Raw genomic sequence first — 13,601 nt, 5'->3', positions numbered from 1 at the left:
GTTCAATAAGTAAATATGTGTATAGTGTGGTTAGTGCTCAATAAGTAAATAAACATTACCAGTTACAGCCCCAGCCTCTCAGACTGATACTTTCTGCAACAAAATCTGAATAAAATGTGGATTTATCTATAAATATTTCCTTGAAATGATAATGGAGTACATGTCGGGTACAGGGCGACTTCAGAAATAACAGGGGTGCGAGTGTTGGGTACTTGTTACCTCACCCCACAGTGCAAATAGAAATATTAACCTGTTTTTATTTTCATGCCACATTACTCATGTTACTGGAGTACGGACAACTCTCCTCACACCCACACGCGTGTTACGTGTGTTTTTAGTACGCAGCTACTCTCACTCAGGATCTGTGGCAGAGGAGGGTGGTTACATATAAATATATATACACACACGTTTGTTTATTGCCGTATCTGTAATAATCAGGTCTTTATTGTTTCATCCCCAGTATTTCATAATGTACTATTTTCAGAATACTACAATAAAAGACAAACACTATTGACCCTGACATGGGAGATTACCGTGGAGTATGAACACCGTCCCTGTCTGATAGGAAGATGAATTATCTGACAGATGTCTCAGGAAGACAAAAGACATCTCACCTGGACTGAGAGCCTTATGGGAGCAGCGCCCCCTGTCTAACAACAAGAGAACAGCAGGAAAATAATGTTGTGATTTTATAATATTTTGAAGTGTTTGTTGCAGTCAGGACGTAAACCAGATGCAACAGACGTGGCTTGTGGCCATACATTTTATAGGGGGTTTTTTTAGGAAGTAGAAGAAAATGCATCACAATGAGAACAATACCTCTGTAATACACCCCCTCCCACAATAATAGATGCTGATGTTACTCAGTCCTATTTTAGTTCTATAATAACTCTGATGCAGATGTATGTGTGTCATGCCGTAGTTAATTCATACCTCTATAATTATCTATGCGGCTCTCTGCAGGCTTACAAGGTGCAGATGAAGACATAAGGCACTCGGAGGCTGGCCCAAAGAGCTTAAACTCTTTATGGCATTATCATTATGAAAACATCCTGTCCTTCTTGTTGTTCTTCATGCACTTACCTCGCACCAAAACCCAGCACTCTATAATATGGTGACACATTTATGTAGCAAATATCAACATGATTCAGAAGTGTGAGCTAAACAGTGTCAAAAATGGTCTTTGAAACAATCAAACAGCATTATAAAATTATAATTATTATTATCACCAACATTATTTATAGTAAACAGATTGTCCCAAACAAGTAAAAGACCTGGATTGTTAGAGATCTTTATTAATAACTAATAGAACCAGATCTGACTACAATCCAGCTTGTATGTGTATTTATTTGCATTTAAACATGGGATAAAACACGCCAGTTTGTACGTAGCGTTTCAGACAAGTTATCCGGCTACGACTGATCCATGGACAGTTTCTCGTACAATTTTCAACCCAGCGAACTGCAGAACGCTGTGCATCATGGTGCTCACCTGTCTCAGAATAAATCAGCCCTGATGGGCCAATAAAATGCCATCTCTGACAAGTTGCCTAATAAGCGATCACTTTTATTATTGGATATATATTCAGGAAATGAAGAAGCCCAGACAGCGGACTGAGAGCACCACAGCTTCACATTAGGAGACAGACCCCACTGGAAGACTTTGTTGACAGCAGCTCCCCCACAACCCCCAATGCCTGTTAGTACAGGCCACTGTGGATGGAATCCGCCTATGTGGTAGCCCCCATCAGGCGCCGTCCCCGCACTGATCAAAGGTGTTGGGGAACGGCCGCCTGCTTGTCTCCCTGCTCGCGTCCCGTTGCCTAGCAACGGGACGCTCTACCGGCTGTCGGCTTCCTTCAGTGCGCGCAGGCACATTTCAGCTGCGTCCCGTTGCTAGGCAACGGGACGCGGCTGAAATGCTTTCTCCGGGGCTCCGTCGGCTGTCAGCTGACTGCCGAAATCCTCATCCCCCAATCAGGAGCCACTTCCCCCTATTTAGGGACCTCACTTTCAGTGGCTCCTTGCCAGAGTATTGGTTCACCAGTCTCCAGTGTCCTTCTCCTTGTTCCTGTTTGTTGCTTATCATTCCTGACCTCTGGCTCGTTCCTTGATCTCCCCTTTGGCTTTGTGATTCGTTACCTTATTGTCCAGCAGTTCCTGACCTCGGCTTACCATGACCATTCTTCTGGGATTCCCCCTTGTACCTCGCCTTGGCTGTCCCATTCTCGCTAATCCTGCCATCCTGTGTATACTCCATTGCACTGGTAATTAGTTGGGAGAACCGCTACCTGCACACCTCAAGCAGCCAAGCCCATACCTCCTTGCGGGGTCCCTGGTGAAAACTGGGGGTGCGTTAGACTCCGAGCCTCTCAATCTAGTTGTGTCAATACCAGTCAGTGGCTACTTCAGTACTACAAATGGGACACCCTCTTCCTGCTGCCTCTGCCCAGACACTATGGGCCAGAAATTCTGGTATGTGTGGTATGGGGACTTGGCGTATGCACGTAGTCAATGTACAGTAAAAGCGTGACAATCTCGAGCGCACAGCAGCATCAGATTCAAGCTTTGGGCATCTCTCAGGTACGTGATTCTCTGTAATATCACTGGCACCAGCTACAGGTCAGGTGTAAGTGCTGATTACTAGTGATGACGGCTGTGTATACAGCTAGAACATGTGTTTGTATCAGGAGCAACTGCAACAATGTATTTTATGGGGGGGGGGGGAAATAAACATAAAAAGCTTTTGTGACTTTATATTCCACATATATATTGGACGTGTAATGTCTGTTAGAGCAGAACAGACTTATACCCATATTCTTCACCAGATGTATCTTTACGTCCGCTCCTTGTTGAATATGAACGTGTGTATGTCCGATGTATGTGCGGTTTTAAAAAATGCACATTACATTCGTTTTGGGTTTGACAATGAATCAGACCCTGTAACTCATTTTCCCCCTCTAAACCCCCCCCCCCCACCCACATAACCTTTTAATTCACCAGCCCCTCTACAATCCCTTTGAAAATGATTCTGCAGAGCTGCAATACGGTAAGTGGTAAAGTCGGAGCCAAGTGATTAGGTCAGTACAGGACTGTGATCTCAGCCTATCAGTGACTGGGAGCTGCGTCATGTGGTCAGATTGACGGAACCACCAGTTAAAGTAGTCACATGACAGTCACCAGTCCCTGCAAATTCTTCTGAAAGATTAAAACTCCCGAAACTGTTATTAGAAACTGGATAATTAAAGGATACATCTACCCACAAATACCACCTTTAGTCCAACTGCAACTAGCAAAACTGTGGGGGTCCCATGCCAGATGCTACATCAACAAGTAAACAGTTCTGTATTAGTTTCTGACAGGACAAAGTTGCAACACTAGACACTAACACAACACTGCTGGATCCTCCCTTTCCCCCTGTTGTCGGTGGGGAGATGGAGCAGCCCTGGTGGTTGTGAGTACTAGAACTGAGAACTGTGAGTACTAGAACTGCAGAGATCACTGGCATAGGACTAGTTCTGCTAGCTGAGGATTAGATTGCTGGTGACTTATGCATTCATTTTTGGTAGCCGTATCCTATAACATTGTCCACATAATATCAATCAAAATTCTGACTCTACTCATCAATAATACTATGTAAATAAACTTGTTTCAGGGCTCATCACTTTTTATCAATTTATGATTTAATAAATCTCCTGGAGGGAGGCGTTTAATACTCATAGAATTCAGTCACGAAGAATCAACATGTTGCGATTTGAATTTCAGTCTAGAGCTTCTCCTGGGAGTGGAAACAATAAAACAGAACGTAACTTTCGCCATAACTCTGAGATAATAACTTCCTGACACCAATCAGTAATCCGAGGACTTTGTGTTAAGTGTCCGCGGGTAATAACAGCTACCGGGTTATTATAATGAATGGCTGCAACATTTCACTCTGCACTTAGACAGGACACGGCCTGCCTGGTAGGCGTCCCCCCATACACAGATATTTATTGCTGTCTCGGGGCGTGTTAGCAGGCAGGGTGTGGATTGTAAACATAGGATCCTGCCAATCCCTTCAAGGAACAATTGCCAAACAGCACACACACCAATTACAGCCCTCATGAAGGCTGACACTAATGTCATGTTATATACAGAATAACTGTATCTACACCGTGACCTATCCTGAGACACGTTCACCGTTCCGTCATGTCCTGCACACTTGTGGATCAAGCTGGATGTTCCATCCTAACATTGGCATCTTATAGACATTAGTTTACGACACAATGGACAATAATGTGTAACAAAGACATCTAAACGCCATATCCACACACATATAAAGTACATTCTGAGACTGTTAAATTGCCAAAAATGATCATAAAACTACAACAGCAGAGGGTGGATTGGGTGCTCGGGGCGGTAGGTGGGGCGCCCAAGGACTTGCCCATGTACTCAGGAGAACGCAGTGATACAATTTGGGGAAATTGGCTCCACTTCCGATAATTGTGTAAAAGTGACTATGGGAAGAAATCAGAGAAAACTGTATTTTCTGTCATTATGCACATCTCCCCATCAAAGGCTCTATAACAGAAATCCAATATGAAAGCCCCGACCCTTCTGAAATATACAATCTAAAATTGATAGCTGGACCTAGACATATTATAGTTTTTCCCTGCAAAGACACAAAAGTTGTTCTTGTAATTAAAATTCAAACTATTTCCAGTTAAAGCTAAATTTATCACCATTTTTTGTGAGTATATCCCTGTGATATAGAGACCCACATACTGTGCTGTATTGCTGTATACTGCTCTAAGATATCACACATTACACCTTACATCCCAATGGGTTCTTTGTGCAACTGGCGCACTGTGGGCCTGATTCATTTTTGGAAGAAACCTGCATGCAGTAGTGTGTAGTTCTGACTGTATTCAAATCCAAGCGGATCTCAAGATACGTTTCCATTCGAATCTGGATGTAAGTACACGTTACATGGGGTATATAGACACACAGAACACAGTTCAGGATGTGCATCAAAACACATTAAAAAATTGTTAATTTATTTTATTATATAATTATTTTTAACAGTATATCAACAATAAAAACATGAATGTAAAAAATATATATTTTTATTTAATACATATATCATTATTGCTTTCTGTATATAGAATGCATTTATAGGGCCTGATTCAATAAGGAACTTAGGCAAGAAATTTCCTACTTAAGTCTCCTGGACAAAACCACGTTACAATGCAAGGGGTGAAAATTAGTTTTCTATTTTGCACATACCGTATATACTCGAGTATAAGTTGACCCGAATATAAGCCGAGGCACCTAATTTTACTACATAAAACTTATTGACTCGAGTATAAGCCTAGGGTGGAAAAGAGCGCTAATTTAAAAACCGAAATAAAAATGATAGGTTCAATCTATGAAATCATTTTTAGCTAGATGACAAGGAACATTAATAAATGATGCTAAAATCATTGGGTACAACCTAACCTAAATAAAGGGGTATATAAGGGGTAGGGATATAAATGTATGAACATGGTCAAAACAAAAAGGAGAGAGAGAGAGAGAGAGAGAGAGGGAGAGAGGGAGAGAGGGAGAGAGGGAGAGAGGGAGAGAGGGGGAGAGGGGGAGAGGGGGAGAGGGGGAGAGGGGGAGAGGGGGAGAGGGGGAGAGGGGGAGAGGGGGAGAGAGGGAGAGGGGGAGAGGGAGAGGGAGTATGCTGAAAAACTCGGCTTATACACGAGTATATACGGTAAGTTAAATACTGACTGTTTTTTCATGTAACACACAAATATCAACTTTACATTTCAGTGTACAAATAAGCTATCAAGTATTTGTGTGCTACATGAAAAAACAGTCAGTATTTAACTTATGTGCAAAATAGAAAACTAATTTTCACCCCTTGCATTGTAACATGGTTTTGTCCAAGAGACTTAAATAGGAAATTTCTTGCCTAAGTTCCTTAGTGAATCAGGCCCATAGGGTCTATCTTACTTGCATACACAAGTTCTGTGCTAGTTACTTACACACATACACGTACTCTATAATATAAAGATTATGCCATGTTAGACATCACTACACTGCCCGGTAGCTGGTACCAATGATACAGCTGAAACCAGGAGTACTTACAAGACACCCATAAACTGAATTGGCCACATCTGCGCCGGAGCGCCTTTGGCACGCCCGTACTGTACATGGTTTCCCTGTAGTGCTGACCTCATATATTATGACCCTAGAGAAGATCTAAAATGAACCCGGTCTCTGCTCTCCTGAAAGATATATTTTTTTAAAATATTCTTAAATATATTCATAATAGTTTCATTGCAGTTCGGAGACATAATTATCTCCTTGTCGAGACCTTTACTTCCCACAGACAGCCCTATAGCCACAATACCCAGCCCCACCGAGGCTGGGCACCCAGGTGTGGGCACTCCCCATTTCCTGTAAAAAGTCCAAAAATTAAACTAGATCCTTCAATCAGCTGCCCTCAGTTCCTGGTATTGTTATTAGGATTGTAACTTACAAGGTGTTTATCAGGGTAGTTGGTTCCAAGTTTCAGTAGGAGGATAGACTACAATATAGGGAAGTGGGGGGGGGGGCTTTTAAGGGGCTTAAACTCTTTTATATAATGAATATAGACAGGCAATAACCTGCCGCCTAGTAATATAAATAGAGAAGAGATCTATCAGGACTCTTTCTAATACACGTTTTTATATTCTCCCCCCAAACAGCCTTACAGGAGATGTCGACTTCGTTACTTTATATTTCCCAAGGTGATTTTCAGATCATTTTCTTGCATTCTCATTGATAATCATACTTCTGTGTAGCAGAAACATTCCTATATATGTTACTGCAGCTCTCTTAATGGAGTATCAGCCCCTCACTCCATTACAAACACCTGAAGCCCCTCCAACATAATTAGGACAGTGTCCTAATATCATTAGATACTGCAGTCATTTCAGCTACTGTGACATCACCAGACTTGTCAGTGTATCAATCCATAGAGAGCATTTGTGCAGAGCAAGCCTGCCAGTCACACATTGCCTGCTCAGTTAGAGAAGCCCCGATCAATCTCCTGCAGAAGCCTGAGAGACAGCATGATAGAGTAATACACAGCCTGTCATATCGTTTAACGTTGGCTTGAGGCTTTACTTGCTCGTTAACTGTTTTCTGTGCCGTGACAAAGGTAGATATCCAAGATACTGGATGTATCTAACCAAGACCCGTCAGCTGAAAAGCTCTGATGTACTACAGCAGTATTATATTATATACAAGTATATCAGAGATTTCTCTGGTCTTTTCCTAATTACCGGATCTTACCGCGGTCTCAATAAACCTCTATGAGAATTGCAGCATCAGACAGGGCGACATTAGTTGTCTTTTACCACGGGATCCAGTTGCAGTTTCTTTGGCTTAGCTGGATCCCTCGCAGGTGAAAGCGCGGTGCGCTCAGCACTTCCACCATTGTCCGCCAGCATTAGGCTGAGTGAGTAGGAAGAAATCAGAGTAGGGGAGGGGATCTCCGTGGTAAATAGCGGCGATTTGCAGCGATACATAATGATGGTCACCGCCACCCCATTATAAACCTAAATCCTACTCAATTTTTTTTATTTCCAAACAACCCTTCTGCTTTGGATGAAGCAGTAACCCTTTCTTATCTGATACATTGTAGGACCATGTACAGTAGCTATTGATATTTAGGCATTGGTTTAAGTTACAATAATTAGTTATAATAAATGTGAAGAGGAACCGCTGTCAGCTATAGGAATGTGGTACACACCCGCTGACAAATATCATCAAAGCAATATCATTTACTCTATTGAAATTCTTGAAAAGTTTCTCATATGTTAAAAAATAAACCTTTCTGATTCATCCTTCGACCATTATTGTGAATAAGGAGAATCTCGAAGGTATTACAGAAGAAACACTTTATAGGAATCATTAGTCAGCTCAGCTACCTGCAGGAGGAATGCAGAACTACCAGCGAAACATCCACAAACAAACCTAGGCAAATACAATGTAAGTGTGTACACATCCTATACAAACCCATGTATATATAGATCATGTGCTAGCACGCAGCTCCTGGGGTTATGTGCTCATAACTGGGGACTCGCATTTACACCATTGGTGACTTCTAACAACTTTATAAGAGTATAGAATAAAGAGGAAGATTTCCCCTTCCAGGGAAAAACAGTATGTGTGGTCTCCATCAATGGTGGAACTAACGTGGGTGCCGCAGGGGAGGGGCTACTACAAGGGCCAGAGGACAGGGGGGCCTGGCAGTGCCCCACCCCCATCAGGCCAGCGTGGAAGACCACCACCCCCCGCACACAATGGGCTCTCCTCTTCTGAAAGGTGCATATATGTGACACTATTGCGGGCAGGGGGGATAATGTTTAGAGAAAAAGTTGGTAAACCCATACTCTCCCAGACTCCCGGAAAAGCAGGCACTCTCCCAGATTCCGGAGCAGGCGGGGCTTACTGCCGCGATTCGCATCATTAAGCCCCTATCCCCGCCCTGCAATACTGTTACGCTCGCCACGCCTCCACCCCCCTCCAAAAATGGAACTTTGAAGACTTACAAATACTTTTGAAGGTGTTTTGTAAGTGCTTGCCAAAAGTTGCAAGTACGGATATCCTCCCTTCAAAAGTATTTGTGGGTCTCTGACTAGTTAGAAGCATTAATACTTCTTCTTTAGAACCTACATCATCAAGTATAAAAGCCTAAACGTTTTATAGCACAAGTATCTCTGCAAGGCCTGGGGGTACACGGAGGTACGGAGAGAGTGACTGGGAACTGAAATTGTTCCTTCTTCCTGTTCTACCAGATCAGAAAAAGACATCTATTCAGAACAGATTATTAACACAATGGGCCCTAATTTCCTTCCTGTGTTGGCACTACAGTGACTTGCGATGTGTTAATGTGGCTTCTGATAACAGTGCTGGCTGTACACAAGGAACGTGGCAGGTGTTTAGGGTGTGATTATATCACTAGTGACGAGACACTTCATTCCTAATGACTAGACGTGCTGATTGCTCCGTTTCCTACTATAAAAAGGATACGTTAATCAGTGCCAATAACAAGCAGGATGAGAGATCTCTTAGTATATATTTATATCTACAGGAGGAGACGTCCATTAAAAGTGTAAGCTTTTTGGGACAGGGCCAATTCTTACTGTATTCTAAAGTTTGCTGCAATCACAATTTTTATCCCTTACTGTAAAGTTCTGTGTAAACTGAAAACATGTATTACAATGATAACATGTAACTTACTGTATTACAATGATAAACAAGATTTAATTCAGGTTTTTTACAAGTGAAAATGGAAAATATATCAATATAACTGTCAACTGTAGTTATGTTCTGTAAATAATTAGAAATGACAGTAAATTAATGACTAGCGGATAATTACTACAAGTAGATGGGATATTTGGTAACGCTCTATAGATTGATACATTTAAGGATTTGCACCAATGAAACATACAATTTAGTTTAAGTGGAATTTGATGAGATCAGATAACAAAATTAACATTTACCTTCCATGGAGCCCTAATGGTTCAATAGACCCTCAACTCCGAGGGTGGGAAAATGGTGCGGAAGCAAATGAGCAAAAATGTGACTCTTACTCTATCTCATGGAACTCCACCCAAAACTATATTTCTAATTTTGAATGCAGTTATGTCTAAACTATAAATATGTTTTATTTGGAGCCAGGCAATAAGAACACACAACTAAAACATATGTACATTTATATAAATACAGCACCTGATGAAATAAATAAATAGATAAAAGCAAATTTCACACAGACCCAGGAAATATAGACGTCTTTTCTGTATAAATGTATAAACAGGTACAAGCACTTAATGTAAATATTACGTACACACAAGAAAATCACAAACACTGCTACATTTACAGCTGGCTTTCAATAAACCTTCTAAATCCTGCGCACTCTTCACACTAGCCAGTAGGTGGCGGTATGTTTGCCTGGGTTTTTCCCTCTGATGTTTAATACTATAAATAAAGCACATTTCTGCCTTATTCTAGCCCTTTTTGCTTTTGAGGTCTCAAAAAAAAAATCCAGCGCAAGTGTTGGAAAGGCTGCTATAAATATGGTGCAGTTTGAAAAAAATAAAAAAAGTCGCTCTGCCATATTTCTGCCCAGTTTTTATAAATGACCCTCATTGTGTTTAGAAAGGAAACTGGCAATGTGTCCAAAGTTTAATTAGCCGGTCACTATCAAGTCTGTCTGTTAATCATAGCTTTAAACTTCAGCCTGACAAATGTTGATGTGTCACAGAGGAGTTTCAATTTCTCAGAAGTTCGATCGATCAGAAGTTATTCAGTTAACACTGCCATATTTCTGTAATACCAATAAGTGGATCTGGGCTATGGAGTTTCCTCAATCAGCCTCCAGTTCCGACTTTAGCACGCTTATGCTGAAATGATTGTGGCAGGAACCACCGCTGTTGCACGAAGTGTGAGAGCTACGGGACCCCCACTCATTCCAGAGTCCCGTAGGCGCTGTACCCCTGAAAACAGCACTAGTTCAGCCGCTGGTTGCAAGGGATTGAGGGTTACAGGAGGCTGCACAGGTCATCGCTGGCAGACATATGAAAGTTTCTCTTAATATAGGATGTTATTGGCCCTCAGGATATACAACATAGAACTGCTTGACATCATGGCCGCCCACAGTCAGCAAACGCAAAAAGTATATAACCACTGACACTATATTGTACACGCAGGCCTATTCAATGGTACATTATTGTGTATTTGTAAGTGCAACCATATTATGCAGAGATGTACAGAGAAATTTCATTCTTCACCCTAGCCCAAAGGAGCTTACAATCTATATTCCCTACCACTCACACACACAGGGTTTTATCAGCAGCCAATTAACCTACCAGTATATTTTTGGACTGTGGGTGAAAACCAGGGGTATTACTAAGGATAGTGCCACCGTAGCTCCCCCCATCCAGCACCTGGGTGGGGGTCTTACAGTAACCAGAGAGCTTCCATGCAGACTAATAGACAGTAAAGGCCAGGTAAACGCAGGTATTCACCACAAGTAACCGAAAATGCAGCAAATCGATAATGTCCATCACCACCTTTATTTCTCCAGCAATAACCGATCTGAAACTGCAATAGGTGAATATGACCTAAAGTCTGTGTTTACCTCCAGATATTAGATTATATATTGTATGGTTAGATACACAGATAGCACCGGAGAGGAGCACAGCAGCCTTAGGGGATATTAACTTTTCTCAGGTACTATGCTCAAACTATTGTCTATTGTTATAATTCTGTCTATTGTTATAATTCTGTCTACTGCTATAATTATGGGAACAGTCGTGTAACCATGCCGGGGCTAAAAAAGACAGGAACCCGGGGCAATAAAAGCAGGGAGGGGGCAACTTTCTACCTACCAAAAATAAAAGATAGCAATAAAAATATCATTATCACACACTATAATAAGTTATATGCTGGGACACTTTACGCAGACACAATAAGCCATAATGACTTTTGCATCAATTTAAATATCTCACCCCCAAACTCATTAACACCAGTTCTCAAGTCCAGTCCTCAAACAACTCTGACAGGTCATGTTTTCAGAATTTCCCTGTAAGAGGACAAGGTCAGGTCAAAATGCTTAAATCACCTGTCCAGCACAGACTGACAGACATAGGAGAAGGTTGAAGCTCCACATTAGATAGTAATTTCTTCATTTGTCTGCAGGAACCCTAAAAGGTGCATGTTTTCCAGATCTCCTCACAGGTGAGATAATAAGTGGATCTGGTGTAAACTGGTCAATCTTTCATCAATACACATGGGCCGCTGCAAGGAGATCTGCAAAACATGCACTTGGGGGCAGGTTTGAAAAACCCAACACTGGTCACGTAATTCAGAGGGATCGATCAAGTGATATTCCTTCTGCTCAGCCAGGGTAATCCTTAAAATGTGACCTGTCAGCAGGAGCCGGGGGCAGACAGGTGAGAGCTTGCACAGACATAATAGCAGCAGCCTTGTAGCATTGGCACAATATGAAGACACCTGTGCTCTCTGCACACTCCAGACATAACCCCCCGGCTGCAATCTCCTCTGCTCCCCTCTTACACCGCCTGGCTGCGGGTCACGTGGAAATTGCAGCAAAATGCAGCGTAATAACGAGACGGTGAGAGCCGGGCATATTGCAATATCCAGCATGCAGCCACTGCAGCACTGCCTGCTGCATTGTATGCACCAATGTCCTCCCTGCACACACCGGCAGCTCCATGGCCTCTTACCTTTAGCAGACATGTCTCAGGGAGGGAGGTGGATGGTTGTGTGACACCCGGGATCCCCAGTGCCTGCTCCCAGCACAGGAGGGTGGGTGTGCCCAGGCTGTCTCCTCCTGTGATCCTGCTTAATATGACACTGAACCGGGAGGAGGAGGCTGAGGCTTGGACGCAGCTCTCCCCAGTCCCGGAGCTGTCCGTAGAACAGTGTGTATCATGTATGTGCTACAGTCTCATACAAGTAATAATGTGCATCCTCTGCTATATCAGCAGCTATAGGCTAAGTACTGTGTGACTGACGTCTACAAACTGCACAGATTTATCTACTGTATCAATGTACCTAAGATGCCTTGTGGGTAAGATCAAGTGTAGCATTTGATTTTAGGGGTGTGGAAGACCCCCCCCCCCCCATCCAATCTGGCCAGAGGCAGGACAACAGTGGGTAAAGGAGGGGGCCCAGAGGTGAGGGGCGGGGGGGGCTTGGTAATGTTGAGGCTCTTTTGAGTGGGCACAGGCGCTGAAGATGCCCTCATTGCTGTATTGAGGTCCTGACATGGTCTGCCCTTGCCTGTAGGCATAGTTTGATAGCTGGAAAGCCAGAGATGCTGTGTGCCCCCAGTGAGGGCAGGCTGGGGGCATGCCTGGCGAAGGGAACGCTTTGCAATATGCAGAGGGATTTTGCCAACGGTTTGTTTTTCCTTTCTAGATGTCTAGGTGAGACATCAGAATCTCTCTGATGCTCTTTCTAGTAGGAGAGCGGAAAATCCAGTCCATGGGGGAAACTTCAACCAACTCCAGGGGAAAAGGGCTCCCTAGTCTTGGGGAGGAGGAGGGTGTGAGGACCCCTGAAAGTGCATTAGGGCTGTGATGTGGAGGCCCTTACCTCCTGGATGACGATTGATCGGGGGGTAAAAGGGATTCTACTTTGTACCTTTTCTTTGCACACTTTGTGATCCAAGCTCGCACCTCCGGCTTAAAATTAACAAAGGAAACAAAGAATTTGGCTAAGATGAATTGTAATATTGTCCTAGGAGAGGTTGAAGGTCCCTCTGATCATAGACAATCTACCTTTGTCCTGTAGCCAAGTGGGCCGGCAGGAAGGAAGGAAAGTCCTAGGTGCTGTGTGTCCCCAAAACTGTAACCAGGGGGAGCCTGAAAATCTTCTGGGCTGGTGACGCCCGTGGATAAGTGAGGCAGACCAGATTTGCATCCCTCTGCCCTGTCCTTCTGGTTGGGCAGTAACCTCTTTATACCCCAGAGCGCTATTTGTGTTTTTGTATGTGTACGGCACTTTCCAAACTCGAACATCTGTCTAGGACAACAGGAATAACAAATTTTAGAA

The 13,601-nt window shown here is 43.0% G+C and overlaps 1 protein-coding gene across 1 annotated transcript in view; it reads right to left on the bottom strand.

Moving 5' to 3' along the window:
* ABLIM1 (actin binding LIM protein 1) overlaps window positions 1–12,537 on the bottom strand; it is a 180,659-nt gene extending 168,122 nt beyond the window's left edge. Inside the window, exon 1 of the mRNA XM_075215623.1 lies at window positions 12,269–12,537. Within this exon, the coding sequence (XP_075071724.1) occupies window positions 12,269–12,281 (13 nt within the window). The 5' untranslated portion in view covers window positions 12,282–12,537. The remainder of the gene's footprint in view (window positions 1–12,268) is intronic.
* Window positions 12,538–13,601: the final 1,064 nt, after the last annotated feature.

This window comes from Mixophyes fleayi, chromosome 6, assembly GCF_038048845.1.
Source record: "Mixophyes fleayi isolate aMixFle1 chromosome 6, aMixFle1.hap1, whole genome shotgun sequence".
Taxonomy (NCBI): Eukaryota; Metazoa; Chordata; class Amphibia; order Anura; family Limnodynastidae; genus Mixophyes; species Mixophyes fleayi.
This window is presented reverse-complemented; position numbering and strand designations above follow the sequence as displayed.